The sequence below is a fragment of the Hemiscyllium ocellatum genome, chromosome 8 (genome assembly GCF_020745735.1).
Source record: "Hemiscyllium ocellatum isolate sHemOce1 chromosome 8, sHemOce1.pat.X.cur, whole genome shotgun sequence".
Taxonomy (NCBI): domain Eukaryota; kingdom Metazoa; phylum Chordata; class Chondrichthyes; order Orectolobiformes; family Hemiscylliidae; genus Hemiscyllium; species Hemiscyllium ocellatum.
In genome coordinates, this window is record NC_083408.1 from 46,851,853 (window position 1) to 46,869,913 (window position 18,061).

Here is an 18,061-nt window from a genome sequence, read left to right on the forward strand (position 1 = left end):
TATTTCATGCCTGATTAGTCCGTATGGTATACTTGCTCTGCTAGAACACATTAATTATTACAATACCTTGGATGTTCTTAAACAGAACGATGTTGCTTTGATGTCTGATTTGGTTTGATCCAGCAGCACCAGACCTTGATCTTCAACTAACCCCAGATACAGACCTGATGTGAGATGTCGTAGGCGGAAAGACTGGCCCCACTTAATATGACTGCCGCTCCAACTAAACAAGGGGAGAAAGTGCAGAAATGTTGTTGCCATTTACTATGGTTAACCAAAACCACAGACAAAATGACATACTTTGAAGAAATGAAAAGTCTTCTGCAACAAAATAATGCTTCAGTTCTTGCTATTTTCTAAATGATGAAGTACCAGGAGCTGTCTGGGAGTATATATACAGGAATTAAGCAGAGACTGAGAGCACTGGCAGAAATGCCAATGGAACAATGACCAATATTTCAACAGAGCTGGCAGACAAGAGTGAGAAAGTGATACTTTTAGTTGTACAAGACTTTAGAATGACCCCATCAGGGATACTCCATCAAGCTTTGGGCACTGACCTTCAAGAAGGATAAATTAGCCATGAAATTAGCTACCAAGAGAGTTAATTTACAAGACCAGACTGTGCAATCTTGGTTTTTAGTTCTTTGAACTTGGAAAATGATCATAATGATGTGAGAAACAAAGCTCACTCACTGCATTAATTTCAGTCCGAGACAAGATCTGAATCAGTAGTGCCCTTTATTTCACACTTGCAAGTGGGTGTGATGTCCACAAGGCAGGGACAAAACACACTGAATTCAACAAATACTCGATATTTATATAATTTGGTTCCGACATTTTTTTCTTATTTCATTGTTTCCCCCCCTGTTTACATCCTAAGACTGGTACCCATCACTCCTGTTTATCTCGTGTCTTATCCGGTCTTGTCTGTGAAAAAAATGTTCATTCCTGTTCTCAAGGCCATTTGACCTCATCCTGCTGTGGGCACATCCTTGCCTTACCATTATTTACTCCCTCCATCTGTGCCGCCCTTCACAGCATCTTATCACTAAACCCTTTTTTTTACCATTGTTGTGCAGTCCCATTTCTTTCTTGCATACATTTTTAGCTAATACAAAAAAAAATTATGCATTTCCTCCACATAGTTCCCATTCTTGTTGACTCAGCTCCTGGCTGAAACAATTACACACTAATGCGAGTTCTGTTATTTTTTATATAATGAATCAGAATTGCAGAAGCAACATAAATATCCAATATCCCACAATGAGATCTGTAAAGGAATTCAGCAGAGTGACACAGAGAATCTATTTCCTCTGGTAGGATTTTCCGGAATCATAGGGCATGATCTTCATATTGGACCTCAGTCCATAAGGGTGAATTCAGAAATCACTTCTTCAGTTTTCCCATCGGAAAGAGGAATCAGGCAACAGGACTGGGCCTGACTTATGCTTCTGCCTCCCACTCCAGGCTGCCAGGGAACAAGGAGGGGTTTCCTGGCTTAAGGCCTCAGTTGGTGCCTGACTGATTCAACAGACTTAAGGTAAAAACCTCTGCCTGGAACAGGGCCCCCAACAGGCCCACCTCAGTAACTGCTCCTTTTAAGGAATTTTGATGATCCATTATAAGAATCATCAACAGATTTGAACCTAGGCTGTTGGTACTTCAGAGAGAACCCATCAAATTCTATACATCCCTAAAATTTGGCCTTTATATTGAGTCATTCCTCATGAGAGGTCTTGTCAAGACCTCCCTTCTCCTTAGCTTGTTGCCATTACCATGCTTAAGTCTCTAAACATCCTCAAATTTGTGTGTTAAGTTGGTTCGGGATGTTATCTGATCCCTGTGGCCAATACCAACTTTTCCAACTTGACAGGATTGCAATGAGTTTCTAAAACTCACCCAGCTCACTGAAACTCCTTCAAGGTCTGCCTTTTGGCCTGTGTGGAAGGGTAAGGAGATTCCTGCCTCCACACTCTGCAAAATATTGTCAGTGAAAATTGAGACAGAGGCCGTTTCCTCCCTTTTGTCTTATTTGAGAATGCAAAATCTGACCCCTTCAATTCTGAATAGCAATGTGTTCCTTGTATTGGTCTCACCACTCCATTGTGCTCATAGAACCTCAAAACACCGACAGTATATGCCAAAAACTCTCTCACAATATTCATGTTAATATCTGACCCACTATCAACAGAATGAATTCCTGGAAATGCTGTGCAAAGCCATTTAAAAAGCTACATAATGAGATTCCCTGGCAGTATTTCAAGACATCTATCAAAACTGATATCTCAATGCTAAACACAATTTATTTTAACAGTCCTCAAAAAGCTTCTGTTTTACCTTATCCGAAGAGGTTCCACACGCCATAATGACCTAGCATAGGTCCCTGCTTCTCCACTTTCATAATTAACTGTTCTGCAAACAGATTACAAATGACAACAGTATTTAAACATCCAAATGATTCAGACATTTTCTTGTTATTATAAAAGCTAAATAGGTAATTAATATCTGTCAAGGTCCCAAGCCAATATTTATCAAGATTGAATAATAGCTTTTGTATTTCAGCCGAGCTGGCTATATTAATCAATGATAATCATCTCTTGAAAGTCCTTTCAATGAATGACTAACTCAATTCAGTGGGAGAACATGAACCTATGTTAGATTTCCCTGAATGATGCATTATAATCAGAGCTGAATCACGACAGGGCACACACTGGGAAGAATTTTTCCAATGAAAATTGAATGGTAAAATAGTTAAAATTTACCAGTTTAAACATTATAATTGGGCCATAAGTTTTTTTTTATTTTATTTGTTTCCAGCCTGAACAAGGACAATTTCTGTTATTTTCCGATTTGATGAAAACCTAAAGGAAGAGGATCAGAAGCAGAAGAGGTCATTCAATCTGGAATCCTGGCTCCCAGTGGGAATGTTCAGTCTCCATTGCTCTGGACCGCACCTGCCATACCCACATTTCCCTCTACTCCTTCCTGTGAGATCTCCAGAACCCATGTCCCTGCACTAACCTCAGTGAGCAGAGACCACCAGCAACACACACCATGGCCTCATTCAGCTACAGATTGGTAAGCAATTAGCTGACTCCTGCAATAAAATCTGTTGGAATTTCAAATCATTCCCACCTAGTGGAAGCTGTGAGCTGGTTTCCATGGTGCGCTACATTGCAGCAAACAATGGCATATTAAATTTTAAATAAATCAAGCAAAAAACAATGGAATTCATGGAAACATTACACTTCACATCTTTCATTCTAATGCACTGCCAGTTCATGAACTGTAAAGTGTTGCTATAACATGCATTACCTTTAAACAAACAAATCATTTAAATTATGGCATTTATAAAATGATACACTATCAATATATCTCAAAAAAGTAAACTAAAATGGCACTTCAACAACTTATTCTGGAAACTGGACTTTGTGTACATTCAGAAATTTGAATTGAATTTCCCTAATTTATATTAATGATGTATATTTACATTATTATGTAATTAAATATACTGTCTTTTTTCCACACATTTATTTATGTATTGAAATCAAAAGGGGTAGGGGCTACATTTATGCTTATGATTCTCTGCACAGAAATATTTTCAATTCCAGGCGACCACTTTCCAAACTACATACATGCAAATATTTGAATCCAAGGAGCTATGGGCAGCTTTCCTAAACATCCCAACTGCCAGATGGTAGAAACTCCACCGACATGTGAGAACCTACCCAATTCAAAGGCATCATCGTATTACTGGCAGTGGGAATGGCTCATGGTGGTACTGGCAATGGAGAGCTGCTAGCCTCTGGTTAGTTGCCAGTTCTTGCAGACATGATCATAAACCCCAGGGATGACCCAACACTGACCAATTCAATTAATGACAGACAATTAACTTGGAACTTCCCATTGGAAACAACATGAATTTCCCACCAATTCTCCAACCCCATGATTGTGATCTGCACAGGGAACATTCAATCTAATCCTATGCACCTAATGGGCACATTATCTCATATCACCTGTTTTACACTACTAGGGAATCTACAAATTATCCCCTTCCCAACTGTCAGCTTGTTGGTTTTGACTTTTGCTTTAGTCAGTTCCTGGATATTTGTGTTTTGTGGAGGAGGCAGGGAAGATCCTGTTATGCAGCATCAAACATAATTGTTGACTGGTATAATTTTGTCTAAAGAAAACCGTGTGCAACATTGTTGCAACATTGTTAAGATAAATGTTAATAGACGCACTGGAGTTCGTCCATAGATTTATTTTGATATTACAAAGTTTTGAAGATTAAACTAAAGTTAACTAAACGTAGTGATAAGGAAGTGAGAAGATTTTATTTTCAGTCAAATCATAACAGAACCCTAAAACATTCCAAAGTCATGGTGCCTTGGTTTTCATAAAAATACTATGTGGCTATATTTAACAGACTCTAATCTCTAATAATTGCTGTTTTGTGAGCCATCTGTCAAAAGCTGTTACTGCTATTTTAAATTATAGATAAAGAATTTCCAATGAAGACCTAAACATGATTGATATTCACGTTAATTATACTGTATTCTCCTATATTATAACTGCACTATCAAATTACCACCAGTAAATTTTAAACAAAGTCTGAATCACATACTTATTACTACAATGGTTTTGCATTCTGCTTAGAGCACAGCCATAGCAAGATAATGCATAGTTTCAGCTGCAAAAGCATGTAAAAGTCTAGAGCATATTACCTATAAATTAAGGAAGCAATTATTGCAAAGATCAGTTATGCACAATGACAGTAGCACTCTTACCCACAGGGCAGATATTGTGATTCTAGCCTGACTCCTGATGATTGAAAATAAAACCTAGGCTGTCAATCAAACATAGCACCGAGGAGACTCTCTTCTCACGTAGACATAAAGATGACCCATGACATTCTTTTAAAGGAGGCCCAAACAGCTCTCCTCAATGACCAGGCCAACATTTATGCCTCAATCAGCATTATAAAAAGATAGGTTCTCTGCTCTATCATATTGCTGTTTGGGGAACCTTGTTATGTGCAAGTTGATGGCCATGTTTCCCACAGCCGCAACCACACATCAAAAGTACTTCTTTGGCTGTAAACCACTTTGAGATGCCCTGCAGTTGTGAAAGCTGCTCCATAAATCTAAGTTCTTTCTTGCACCATTTATTTTTTCAACATCCAATTTAAATAGCACCTTCCACAACCTCAGGATGCACCAAACCACTTTATATTCAATGTAGTATTTCTTAATTATTGTCAGCGTCTCAGTGTAGAAAAGGAAACACTGCTCATTTGCATGCCACACTTACAAAAAGAATGTGGTAATAAAGCAGTGTGATGGTGTTTAAACCAAAAATCTACTTTTTTGTGTGTGTGTGTGTGTATTTGTGTGTTGTCCAAGAGATACATACTGGCCATGACATTGGAGCTAACTCTGTTCGCATGTCCAAAATCCTGTCAGGTTATCTTTCACTTCCATCTGAGAGGGTGGCCAAAGCCTACTTTTAATGTCCCAGCTAAAAACTGAACATCGATCAGGTCAGCAGTCCCTCAATGCACTAGTGTCAACCTATATTTCTATGATCAAGCCCCAGAGTAGGACGTGAACCACAACTTGCTGTCTCACACTCGACTCATCAGATCACAAAAACTTAATTTCTGTAAAATGAACAGAAATGGTACCAATGCAAATGCCTTTTAACATCATAACATAACACAGAAATTTCAATGTAACTTACACATACTCCCCTTCATCTTTCTGGTCTGTAAAGGGGATGGTCAGGCACTCATCATGGCCGTGAAAAAGACGCAAAACATGTCCACCAATTAGAAATCCTTCAGGAATACAAGATGGACACATGTTAGCAGAAGCAACAAATTTCTATCTTGCGTGGATCAAACTGAGTTTGTTCTTGCAAATTAGTAAGTTTTTGACAATAGGATGTCTCTCATACAACTAATTTGAAAGCATGAAACCAGCATGTATGCTCAATGTGAAATACATGATTTGTAAAATTACTGCAAAAATCACAAAGTTACATAAATAGAGAGAACATAAATTATTTAAATAATATATATGAGCAACACAATCAGACTTCATGTCACAAACGTGAAATAAACAAAGATCCTACCTTCTGCAACACCACTGCCTGAACTTATGGGATGTACGTTCCATAGTGTCTGGATGAAGGATGCATCTGCTTGTATATTGCCATTGGAAATAGAAAGGTGCTGCCAATAGAACACAGCTATAATCAACTCAGGAGTTTCAAAAACAATATTACAAAAAAATTCAGCAATGTAGCACTTCACTAAAAAGTAACCGATACAGACATGTATTTGGTGAAATACTAAAATACACAATCTCAAAAGTTACAGTCCTGATTTTTAAAAATTAATCAGTGTTTGGCTCATTACATTAAACCACAATTCAAAAACAGAGATAATTTTACTTTTATGGAAATAATAAATTCATGTAATAAAACAGAACAGAGAAAACAGATCAAAACATGCAGCTGCTGGAAGATGAAAATAAATGTGCTTGAAAGACTCAACAGGCCAGTCAGCATTTCTGTTTTAATTTTAATAAAATAATGTTTATTGTGAAATATAGCGGCCTAATGGCAAATTTAGTTACATTCTCTTGTAAGTTTGGAACACATTGAAGTCTACTCACCAGATAGCGCTCTGATGAAACACTGACCAGGATAAGGTCATCACCAATTCGCACCTTCTCTCCTTCAGATCTTTGTTTCGAAGCTGGGTGTATAGTCCACCAACATGCCTCACCTAAACAGTACATCATAAATGAAAGGTTCTATAGTTTTGGAGTCTTCTCTTTTTTAATACTAAATGGAGAAAAACTCTACTAAGTGTTAGGTTAGAGAGGTGCTAGAAAAGCACAGCAGTTCAGGCAGCATCCAAGGAGCAGTAAAATCGACATTTCGGGCAAAAGCCCTTCATCAGGAATACAGGCAGAGAGCCTGAAGGGTGGAGGGATCTCTTCACTTACCTGGCTTTTTTTCCCTCTTTTACATTAACTCTGTAGTATGGGTGTTCAACATTTATAGCACTTTTTGTCCTTTTGTGAACAGAAATCTGAAGATTTTTATTGTGATTAATGTACAATACAGTCGTCATATTGCTTTACCTGTTGAATCTTCTTGCAACCCAACATCAAAAGCAAGTTTGTCCGTTGAAGACCTTGATGTAGTCAAGCAAGTCAAGTACTAGGAAAAAGTAATTTTACATATTTTAAAATTAATGTGCATTATCAGTTCATTAAAAATCAAAAGCTGAAATAACTCTCAGAAATTAGACAGGTAATGAATTTAAGTACCTAAAATATTTATCACTTTTACTTTGCTTGAATGCATATACACACCAGCAGAACAGAAAAATATAAATGTGAAAAAATTTATCCGATGTGCTATTCACTCTAGTGTTGTATCAGATGTTTTATATGATTTGCAAACTCTGAAGCACTGTTTTTATTCATCCATTTGAGTGGGCATTTACTGCCCATTCCTAATTGCCCAGAGGGCAGTGAAGAGTCAACCACATTACTGCAGGCCTGGAGTCACATGTAGGCCAGGCCAGGTAAGGATGGCAGTTTCTTTCCCTAAAGGACATTAGTGAATCAGATGGGTTTTTCTGACAATTGACAGTTGATTCATGGTCATTAGACTCTTAATTCCGGATTTTTCTTTTGTTCAATTCAAAAATTCACCATGGCAGGATTTGAACCTGAGTCCTGGAACCTTATCTGGGTTCTGGATTAACAGTCAAATGATAACACCATTAGGCTGTCACTTCCCTGTACTGCATTACATACAGTAGATATATAATACTGCAGATCATAAGTATACTGTCTTGAAATACTAACAATCCTTTTTCATATTCAGAGATATAGAAACAGGAATAGACTGATCCACCCCTTAATTCTGTTCTGACATTCAATGAGAACATGATTGATTTGAAATTCAATTCCAGTTATAATCATGGGTGACACCTGCCTAAATATTCTTCCCTCACGAATCTATTGGGCTCAGCTTTGAAATTTGCATTTGACCTCGTGGAAAGGGTTCAAGATTTACACAATTCCTAACATGAGAAAATGTTCTTGACATCACCAATGACATTAATCAGCTTTAAGTTGTGCTGCCTTACTCTTAACTACACCAACAAAGTAAGTATCTTTAGAACAGCAACAGCAAAACAGGATAAAGAGAATGGACATTTACTAGTTACATTCCTCATTGTACCTGCCTCCACCTATTCCCACATGCAGCTCGTTAATCTTAAAATCCTTGATTTTGTTTAACAATGACTCATTTCATCCCCTTCTGTCATCTCCTCCAGCCCATTTAACTCATATCTGGCATCTTCCAGTGTGTGTGGATTAATGTGTGTTTCCCTCTACTGTATCATTGGCAGCAAAACCAGTTAGGCATCTTACTCCCGCAACTTGGAATACTGTTTCTGAACCTTTCACTCCGCTATACATCATCTCCAAACATGTATTTGGCCACTTTGTCTAAATCACTCAAAATTCCTGCGTGGGTTTCAGATCCTTCCTCTCTCAAGTACCTTGGAATATTTGGTTTGTTTGCATAATAAATCATTGGAATCATAAAACAAAAAGAAACCTTTACAAAACAGTATTCTAGGGTCAGGTGAGGGAAGAGGGAAATACGTCTGTTCTTCCTGTTGGCTTTGCAAAACATAAACAAAGCATTAGTCTCTGTATATGTTGCATTTGAATGGAGATATTACAATTAATCTCATTCACGTCTCTATACTTACCATTCCACTGTATGCATGCCGGAGAAGAATAGCATGACCATAAAGAAGAGTTCTGTGGCCACCTCCCTGAGCTGCCTATAAATAAAGAGAATATTAGTTTCCAACCAATTTACTAAATGCCTGTGATTTAAATCACACAGTGAGGATGATGGCTGCTAGAAAGTGCTCCAGATTCTGCACGAAAATTAGTTCAGTGACAAGATATTAAGAACATTTGATCCAGGTGGGGTAATCTGCTTTAACCAGTGGTATTAAATGGAACTTTGCAAAGTACTATAATAAATTAGATAGAGTTATTATAATCAGGAACTGGAGAGTACTGTAGTAAAAGAAAACAAAAGAGATTAAAATCAAGTGTTAAAATGACAAACCATTAAAGCTCACAATTGTTAATTTCCAACTAATAATCCAGAAAAAAATACCAGTTTTCAAGATTGAATTTCATCCATTACTAATGAAATTAGATTAGCCAAAAGCAAGTTGCTTCCTAGCTAATAATTTTTACAGTTATACCAAATATAGAACTATATTGTATGCTCATGGGTAAACCTAGAGATTTTGGCTCGGGCCGCACGGTTTCTCAGTGGTTAGCACTGTTGCCTCACAGCACCGGGGATCCAGGTTCAATTCCAGCCTCGGGCAACCGTCTGTGTGGAGTTTGTACATTCTCCCAGTGTCTGCGTGGGTTTGCTCCAGTTTTCTCCTACAGTCCAAAGATGTGCAGGTCAGGTGAATTGGCCATTCTAAATTGCCCATAGTGATAGGTGCATTAGTAGGGAGTAGGGGAAACAGGTCTGGGTGGATTACACTTCGGAGGGTCGGCATGGACTTGTTGGGCCGAAGGGCCTGTTTCCGCACTGTAGGGAATTTAATTTAACCATTTCTCTGTATTAAACAGTCACTTAACAAGCAATATCAATGAACAGATTTCAGACTTTTGAAAGGGTTAGGGTTACAGAGGATAGGCAACAAAGTGCAGTCCGAATACATCCAATCGTGTGATGACATTGATGTGGACTAAAGCTTGTCAAAAGCCTGGCCAACGGCATAACTCACCTCATTAAAATTCAATTCACAAAACCTTCTGAGCAAGCCGAATGTTAGGAAAATTGACAAGGAAGTCAGAGTGGCAGATTCCATGCCGGAAACCAGACAGCAATATCCCAAAGTAGGTTCCATAGACACCAGCCACACACACACCCCTGATCACAGACATTGGCATCCAGCATGTCCCAACCTAATGAACACTCATGGTACATCTCTGTTCCAGTTGCAGGACACTTATATACTTCAATGCTGCACCAGCAACTATCATTGTAATGTTGCTATACGATCACTGCACACTCAGAGTAAAAAGTGAGGTCTGCAGATGCTGGAGATCAGAGCTGAAAATGTGTTGCTGGTTAAAGCACAGCAGGTCAGGCAGCATCCAAGGAACAGGAAATTCGACGTTTCGGGCCAGAGCCCTTCATCAGGATGAAGGGCTCTGGCCCGAAAACGTCGAATTTCCTGTTCCTTGGATGCTGCCTGACCTGCTGTGCTTTAACCAGCAACACATTTTCAGCACTGTACACTCAGAGACAAGCACCCAGCTCATGGATTGGACCAAGTTGTATCACTGGACTTTTCAGTCACTGTCATAGCACTCACCACTCTGACCTTAACTCAATGCTCACAATATCCATGCTTTGCACTGCCTTGCCATATCATTCAGAGATAATAGGCTCATATTCCTGCTCTCTTTACTGAACAAACTGAATCAATTGAAACCTTCGCTCAGGGGTTCTGGCACAATTACTGCAATCACTGATAGCCTCCTAGGCCCCGCATGGAGTAGTCAGTCCTCAAAGGAGCTGAATGACAGCGGCATACGACCCATCATGACCCTTTCTGCCCTATTGTGGATTGTTTTTCTTATAGAATGCAAGAGTGTCAGTTATTATAGAAGATGAAAGTGGATGACACAGGTATTGCTGGTGGTGCAGATAGGAAGGTGTCCTGAAGAAGGGTTAGTAGTGTCAGGATTGAATAGGGTGAAAGCAAGTGAGGAAGATGTTGTCAGTAATAATTGAGAGGTTTTTTTTATTCAGTCAGGGGATATGGGTGTCTCTGGCCAGATCAGCACTTATTGCTCATCCCTAATTGCCCACAGGGCAGTTAAGAGTAAACTACATTGCTGTAGATCTGCAGTCACATGTAGGCCAGATATCCTTCCCTAATGGACATTAGTGAGCCAGATGAGCTTCTCCTGACAATTGACAGTGATTTCATGGTCATTATTACACCCTTAATTCCAGATTCCTTTATTTAAAAAAAAATGCATTCAAATTCACCAGCTATCATAGCAGAATTTGAACTCAGGTCCCTAGACTATCAACAGAGTTTCTGCACTAATAGTCTAGTGATAACACCAGTAGGCTATTGCATACTGGTCGTAAAGCATGAGCCTTGGTGGAAACAGAGTCCAGAAGACAAGACAGAGTGAGTGTGAAGTGTATGAGAGAAGATAGCAGCATTTATGCTGATAGAGTGAAGAAGGATATTGACCTTCTCCCTATTGTGTTGGTCATTCCTCCAGAGTGCTGACAGTGTTCTAATCTTGGTTGCAACCTCAGACCAAGTGACGCTTCCTCCACTGCCAGGGAAAAGAAAGTCCAGTCTGTGCACGACCCTGTTCTAGGATCTTCAAGTCCTGCCCGCAAAGCAGAGTGGATTTCAGTGAGTCTCTCTCTCACTGCACCCCCCCAGGTCATCTCCTCTGCACAGAAACTCTTCAGAGCAAGGGCTTATGCCCGAAACGTCGAATTTCCTATTCCTTGGATGCTGCCTAACCTGCTGTGCTTTAACCAGCACCAAATTTTCAACTGCTGATTTCACTCAGTCTGCCAAGTCCAAGGCAAATGCTAGGAACTACGCAGGCAGCTCCAGTTGATGGCACTTGCTCGGATGCACTATGGCCTTTTCAAGACGCTGCAGGAATAAGAGATGCCAGTTTTGGGATTTTGGGATGTTTGAGTAGCGAGTTGTAACTTGAAACAGCATGTGGTAAGGTGGGGTGAAAAATCGGACTCAAGAGACACCATGGGGTGAGGTAGGTAATGAGATGATTTTAGCAAAATATGAGGAAGCCTCCAAAAAAACTTGGATGTCACTCAAATTTAACAACAAAAAAGTAAGATTCTGCCCTATATCTTTGTCCCCTCACTGTCTGAAATTAATTTGATATTCAAAATTTATAGGATGCATTAAACAATTGTATTATTAATGTGGTCTGGTCTCGGTTTTTCTTTCTCGCACACACACAATTATTATTTTCAAGTAGAAAGAATGATTAAATCTTTAGAAATTCATCTTGTTTTCCTGATAATAATCTAGAATGGAAGGTAAAATATATTCTATTGAAAATTGTGAGGAATAACATATCATTTGACCATGCTGTCGATGCTCTCTAGGAAGCTGTGTACACTCCCTGTTGCTGAATTTTCACAGTTTTATATTCATACTTTATACTTTATATTATAATTTTAAAAATTCCTGCTGTTTTAATGTATCACTCTGCTTCTTTTAGTTTTATTTCAACAGACAATAGACAATAGATGCAGGAGTAGGCCATTCTGCCCTTCGAGCCTGCACCACCATTCAATATGATCATGGCTGATCATCCTCAATCATATCCTGTTCCTGCCTTATCTCCTTTATTTTAAAAAAATGCATTCAAATTCACCAGCTGTCATAGCAGAATTTGAAACTCGGGTCCCCAGACTATCAACAGAGTTTCTGTACTAATAGTCTAGTGATAACACCAGTAGGCTATTGCATACTGGTCGTAAAGCATGAGCCTTGGTGGAAACGGAGTACAGAAGACAAGACAGAGTGAGTGTGAAGTGTATGAGAGAAGATAGCAGCATTTATGCTGATAAAGTGAAGAAGGATATTGACCTTCTCCCTACCCTTGATTCCACTATCCTTGAGACCTCTGTCCAACTCTTTCTTAAACAAATCCAGAGACTGGGCCTCCACTGCCTTCTGGGGTGGAGCATTCCACACACCCACCACTCTCTGGATGAAGAAGTTTCTCCCCATCTCTGTCCTAAATGGCCTACCCCTTATTTTTAAGCTGTGTCCTCTGGTTCGGGGCTCACCCATCAGCGGAAACATGTTTCCTGCCTCCAGAGTGTCCAATCCTTTAATAATCTTATACGTCTCAATCAGATCCCCTCTCAGTTTTCTAAACTCAAGGGTATACAAGCCCAGTCGCTCCAATCTTTCAACATAAGATAGTCCCGCCATTCCAGGAATTCACCTCGTGAACCTACGCTGCACTCCCTCAATAGCCAGAATGTTTTTCCTCAAATTTTGAGACCAGAACTGCACACAATATTCCAGGTGTAGTCTCACCAGGGTCCTGTACAGCTGCAGAAGAACCTCTATGCTTCTATACTCAATCCCTCTTGTTATGAAGGCCAGCATGCTATTAGCTTTCTTCACTACCTGCTGTACCTGCATGCTTGCCTTCATTGACTGGTGTACAAGAACACGCAGATCTCTTTGTACTGCCTCTTTACCTAACTTGACTCCATTTAGGTAGTAGGAGAAAGTGAGGACTGCAGATGCTGGAGATCAGAGCTGAAAATGTGTTGCTGGAAAAGTGCAGCAGGTCAGGCAGCATCCAAGAAGCAGGAGAATCGACGTTTTGGGCATGAGCCTGAAGAAGGGCTCATGCCCGAAACGTCGATTCTCCTGCTCCTTGGATGCTGCCTGACCTGCGGCTCTTTTCCAGCAACACATTTTCAGCTCCATTTAGGTAGTAATCTGCCTTCCTGTTCTTGCCACCAAAGTGGATAACCATACATTTATCCACATTAAATTGCATCTGCCATGCATCCATCCACTTACCTAACCTGTCCAGGTCACCTGTAATCTCCTAACATCCTCCTCACATTTCACCCTGCCACTCAGTTTTGTGTCACCAGCAAATTTGCTAATGTTACTATTAATACCATCTTCTATATCATTAATATATATTGTAAAAAGCTGCAGTACTAGGGCTTAGTATCTGGGCATCCCAGCTTTTGTTGCTCATTCCCCCTCTGTTTTATCTCAGACTCAAAGTCATCCACTCGGTTTGCACTTTGACTATGTCATCTTGCTGGTTGCTTTCAACTGTCTCCCCTCTGTTTTTGGTCACCTTCAATCCTGGCTCCTTCTTCTGTGCTCACTCTATGTTCAGTCCCCACTGCTCAGCACTGATCAACGGTGTTTCTCCCGTTTGTTTGAGTTGAGAATTGAATCCACCTCTGCCCTCCGAGAGAACATGGCTGCTCCAAGTGGAGAAAATATTCTTATACAACACTCTTGCCTGGGCAATTATCCGTCTCTGCCTCCCATCTCCCTCAAAACAAAGACCTTCTTCCCCTTTGTCCCCCATTCAGCAGGACATATTCAACACTCATTGGAGAGATGAGATAGGTAATTTGATTTATCATTAAAGATTTCACTTCATTTCACTGGATCAAAGAAAGGAAACACAGCAGACACTTTTGCTAGGGAAAATGGAAATACTGGCTGCATTTTGTTTTAAAAATGACCACACATGGGACATGGACGACGCTGGCTGGGCCAGCATTTATTGCTCATCCTTAGTTGCGAAGGAGGTGGTCTTCTTGAGTTACTTATGTCCGTGTGATTGCATCTAAGTTACAAGAAAGATGGCCTATCAAAGGGAGAGCTGCACTGCTGATTATTAATTTCCTTTATAATATAGACCAAGGTCCAAGCAAAATATGAATTAGACTACAGCCTTCTATTCATTTTTGACATCGTGCTTCACATCTGACGAGTTGACACTTTTTGCGCACAAAACCCTTTGCCCTCCTTCATATGTAATATCCCAAAAGGCATGTGCTATGGTTCCAGATATCATGCTTTGCTTCCAGATGCCTTAATGATCAGATACAGAAGGAAAGAAAAGGAAGCAAATCTTGCATTTTGGATCCCACTTGCTCATGTGATTTCCTGCTCCACATGTTCAAAGAACAGAAAGTTGAGACTCTGCCTCTTACTCTACATTGGAAACCATGGCAGAAACACAAATCACAGAGCAATGTCATCAGTTTAGGAGGAGGGGCTTGAGGCATTGGGATGGAGGAGCCCAGATCCAGGTCCCTGGCTGAGCTAGAAGTGGGAGCTGTTCCAAAAACCACCTAATGTAACTGAAAACACTATAAGATGAACTTTTAAAAATTTTTCTGGCTTTATATTCTGTGTTTTGGTTATTTTCTGTGCTTTAAGATGGCACTGGAGAATGGCAACATTAAATAACAGTTTTCACTGTATTTGTAATAAATACGAGATAGTATATAATTCAAATCAAATATTCTTCCAATTGAGGAGCAGCCAACAATGTCAGGCCTAAATTGAGACGTTCATTTTTGTTTTCCATTGAAAATTGCTATTTATCTATTCAAACAGAGAAAGATAGGCTTTGACCTCCACTTTTTCATGCAGAGGTGATGACCTACTCTTGTTAATAGGATATTCATGACTTGTTGGCTGGAATATTTCCATCATTTTGTAGCTGGAAGGGATTGAGAAACTAAGTGCAGATGCAGCTCATAGGTAACTGGTATTGATTTGAAAAGGACTATAAGTTGAAAATGAGAGATTGACTTACCTTTTTCATAAACTTCTAGAAAGCAGGAAAGATCAAAGTAAATAAAATAGATTAATATTAATAATTCAGATTTGCATTTACATCAAGCTGACAATACATGGCAGTCATTTCATCCATTTCAGGATAAAGGTTATTACGCTGAGGTACATAGAATCTTTAAAAAGTTAGTTCATACAAAACAAAGTTGCAGTAGTAAAAGTGAAGAGATATAATCTTGATTTTGGATTATATTCTTAAACTTCTATACAAAATCAAACAATCACTTTGACTGAGTCAAACGAGTTACACCCTAAACCACATAAATAATCAGCTTTCTCAATGCAGTAATATATACTTAAAGTGAAATAATATTCACAGAGTGAGAAAACATAGCAACCCACTGTGGCAACCAATTAATCCCATTTCTGACCTTCTAATAGTTTTTTAATAGCGAGAATTGAGAAGGAAAGAAGTCTTCAGCAATTGTCTAATTGTCTCAAGATATGTTGTTTGCCTCTGATTTAGCACACAAGATCCAAGACCATGATACAAATATGTAATTTATCCATTCAACTGTTTTTCTCATACATGCATCAATTTTATATTATTTGGAGCTAATTTGCAAATCTATGGTAATTAGTTGAGCAGTGAAGTTGGGTTGATTGGGGCACACAAGTTTCTTTATGATTCAGACTGATGAGTTGGGCTCTATGTAACTCAGAACATAGCAGCATCACTGATAATGGTAGCATGAAAAGTTTATAAAGGTGGTTTCTACTCTGAATGGAATATAACAGATGGTATTTGTGCAAAACATTTTATATACGGGAGCAGAGCACTAGAGTGTGTTATGTTAACTAGTAAAAGATTATGCTTCAAATGAGAAATTAAAGTACTCGCCTATTGAGGCTGATGTGAAAGATCCCAATGGTCTGTTCAATCAACAGCAGGGAATGTTCTTGATTAACATATTCCCTAACAGACTTTTTTTATTATTTTAAAGTCTTGCAGACTGCCTGCCTTTCTTGCTGGCAAAGAAACTGCACTTGAATTTCAAAAAATCCTTTCACTGGAAATTAGTGCATTGAGATCACCTCAAGGTGATCAGGAATTATATAAATCCAGATTCCTTCTTCTTTTAATAAGTGGCATTATTATTAATACAGATATTTGTCCTGCAAACCTGCATATAATTAAACATATGTTGAAAAATTAGTTTGATCGTAAGTTATTTGATGAACAATAGAAGCAAATATCTAAAGCAAACAAATATTTCTCCAATAATGCATTTATTTACAGAATGCAGCATATCTGCTTTCTGCCTACTAGCCCTACGTTGCAGCAGTCTCTTGTTGCAAATGCTCTACTGACTTAAACAATGCTCTTCGTGTGTGTATCTTATCAGTACAATTAATGCAGCAATTACAACCTTAATGGTGGAGGTAGTTATTAGTTCTTTGTCTCACTGATATAATTTGCTCCCACCTGCACCTTGGCTTTCTGAGAAGTGGAATACTCCCCTTGCATCTTTCTACAATTAGTGAGTTAGATAGGAAAAAAAGAGTTTAGTGCATCAATTAGTCAACCACATACTCTTTAGTCAGAAGTGATTTTGTGTAAAGCCACACATTGCCCATGGTTCAGTGGAAAGTTTTGATTCAGTATAGTTATATCTATTTTCTATTAATTATGTATGCACAATAGTTCTCATTTTTAGTGCTTCTTATTTGTAGTTAATTTCTCATAACAGAAATATCAGAGCAACAATAGTTACCCTCAGAGATTTTGTCTTCTTGGCATTGATGCAACTTCTTTTGACAGAGCCCTTAATATAATAAGAATAAAAACTATTAAACATCTTTTAGCTGTGTTCATCTGGTCAAAACCAGGAGTGTTATTACTTCAGGGCATAAAGTTGATGTTGAATATAATATCATCCTAACACACTGTATCCAATAATATTAACTGACATTTTTTCATAATGTCTGAGGCGAATTCCAGATATTTGATCTGACGCAAGATATGGTTTAGATATTAGCACTAGTTGTACATGAAAGTGTTTGTTTATCAAAGAATGAAACCAAATTCCCAAATAATGTAGCTTTTTCCTAAAGTATAACTAAACACAAATCTTTAAAAGACATATGTTTACATATATTATTACAAAGAATATTACATAGATTCAAGGTAATGAGTAAAAAATGGATACCGTGTTGTGATAATTTATAAAATTTAAAATCACAGAATTCTTAACATTTCCACAAATAACAATTGCACTTTTCTGATTTTTTTCCTTGAACAATCACAAGAAAGGGCTCTCTCTCAGTTAAAGTGTGCATGACTTTAAATATAATTATCCTGCGTCATGATATTCCTTCCAGAGAAAATTAATTTTTTTATTTTCCGAAACCCTTTGTATGTGCCTTTCCAACGCATTGCATTTACTTCTGGGCAGTTCATCATCTTCCTGTCTTAGTTTGCAATTCTGGTCTCTCTCCTATAAGAAGGATGTCGTAAAACTTGAAAGGGTTCAGAAGAGATTTACAGGGATGTTGCCAGGGTTGGAGGATTTGAGCTATAGGGAGAGGCTGAATAGG

The 18,061-nt window shown here is 38.7% G+C and overlaps 1 protein-coding gene across 14 annotated transcripts in view; it reads right to left on the reverse strand.

Moving 5' to 3' along the window:
• Positions 1–18,061, reverse strand: part of ryr3 (ryanodine receptor 3) — a 366,212-nt gene that overhangs the window by 268,819 nt on the left and 79,332 nt on the right. For 10 of the 14 annotated variants that reach the window (XM_060828905.1, XM_060828900.1, XM_060828912.1 and 7 more), the window contains exons 4-11: positions 17,239–17,289; positions 8,813–8,887; positions 7,158–7,236; positions 6,684–6,796; positions 6,139–6,238; positions 5,746–5,842; positions 2,341–2,415; positions 67–223 (exon numbers count right to left, since the gene is read on the reverse strand). In XM_060828905.1, the coding sequence (XP_060684888.1) occupies positions 67–223; positions 2,341–2,415; positions 5,746–5,842; positions 6,139–6,238; positions 6,684–6,796; positions 7,158–7,236; positions 8,813–8,887; positions 17,239–17,289 (747 nt within the window). The remainder of the gene's footprint in view (positions 1–66; positions 224–2,340; positions 2,416–5,745; positions 5,843–6,138; positions 6,239–6,683; positions 6,797–7,157; positions 7,237–8,812; positions 8,888–17,238; positions 17,290–18,061) is intronic. The other 4 variants (XM_060828910.1, XM_060828909.1, XM_060828911.1 and 1 more) reach the window with 1 other exon arrangement.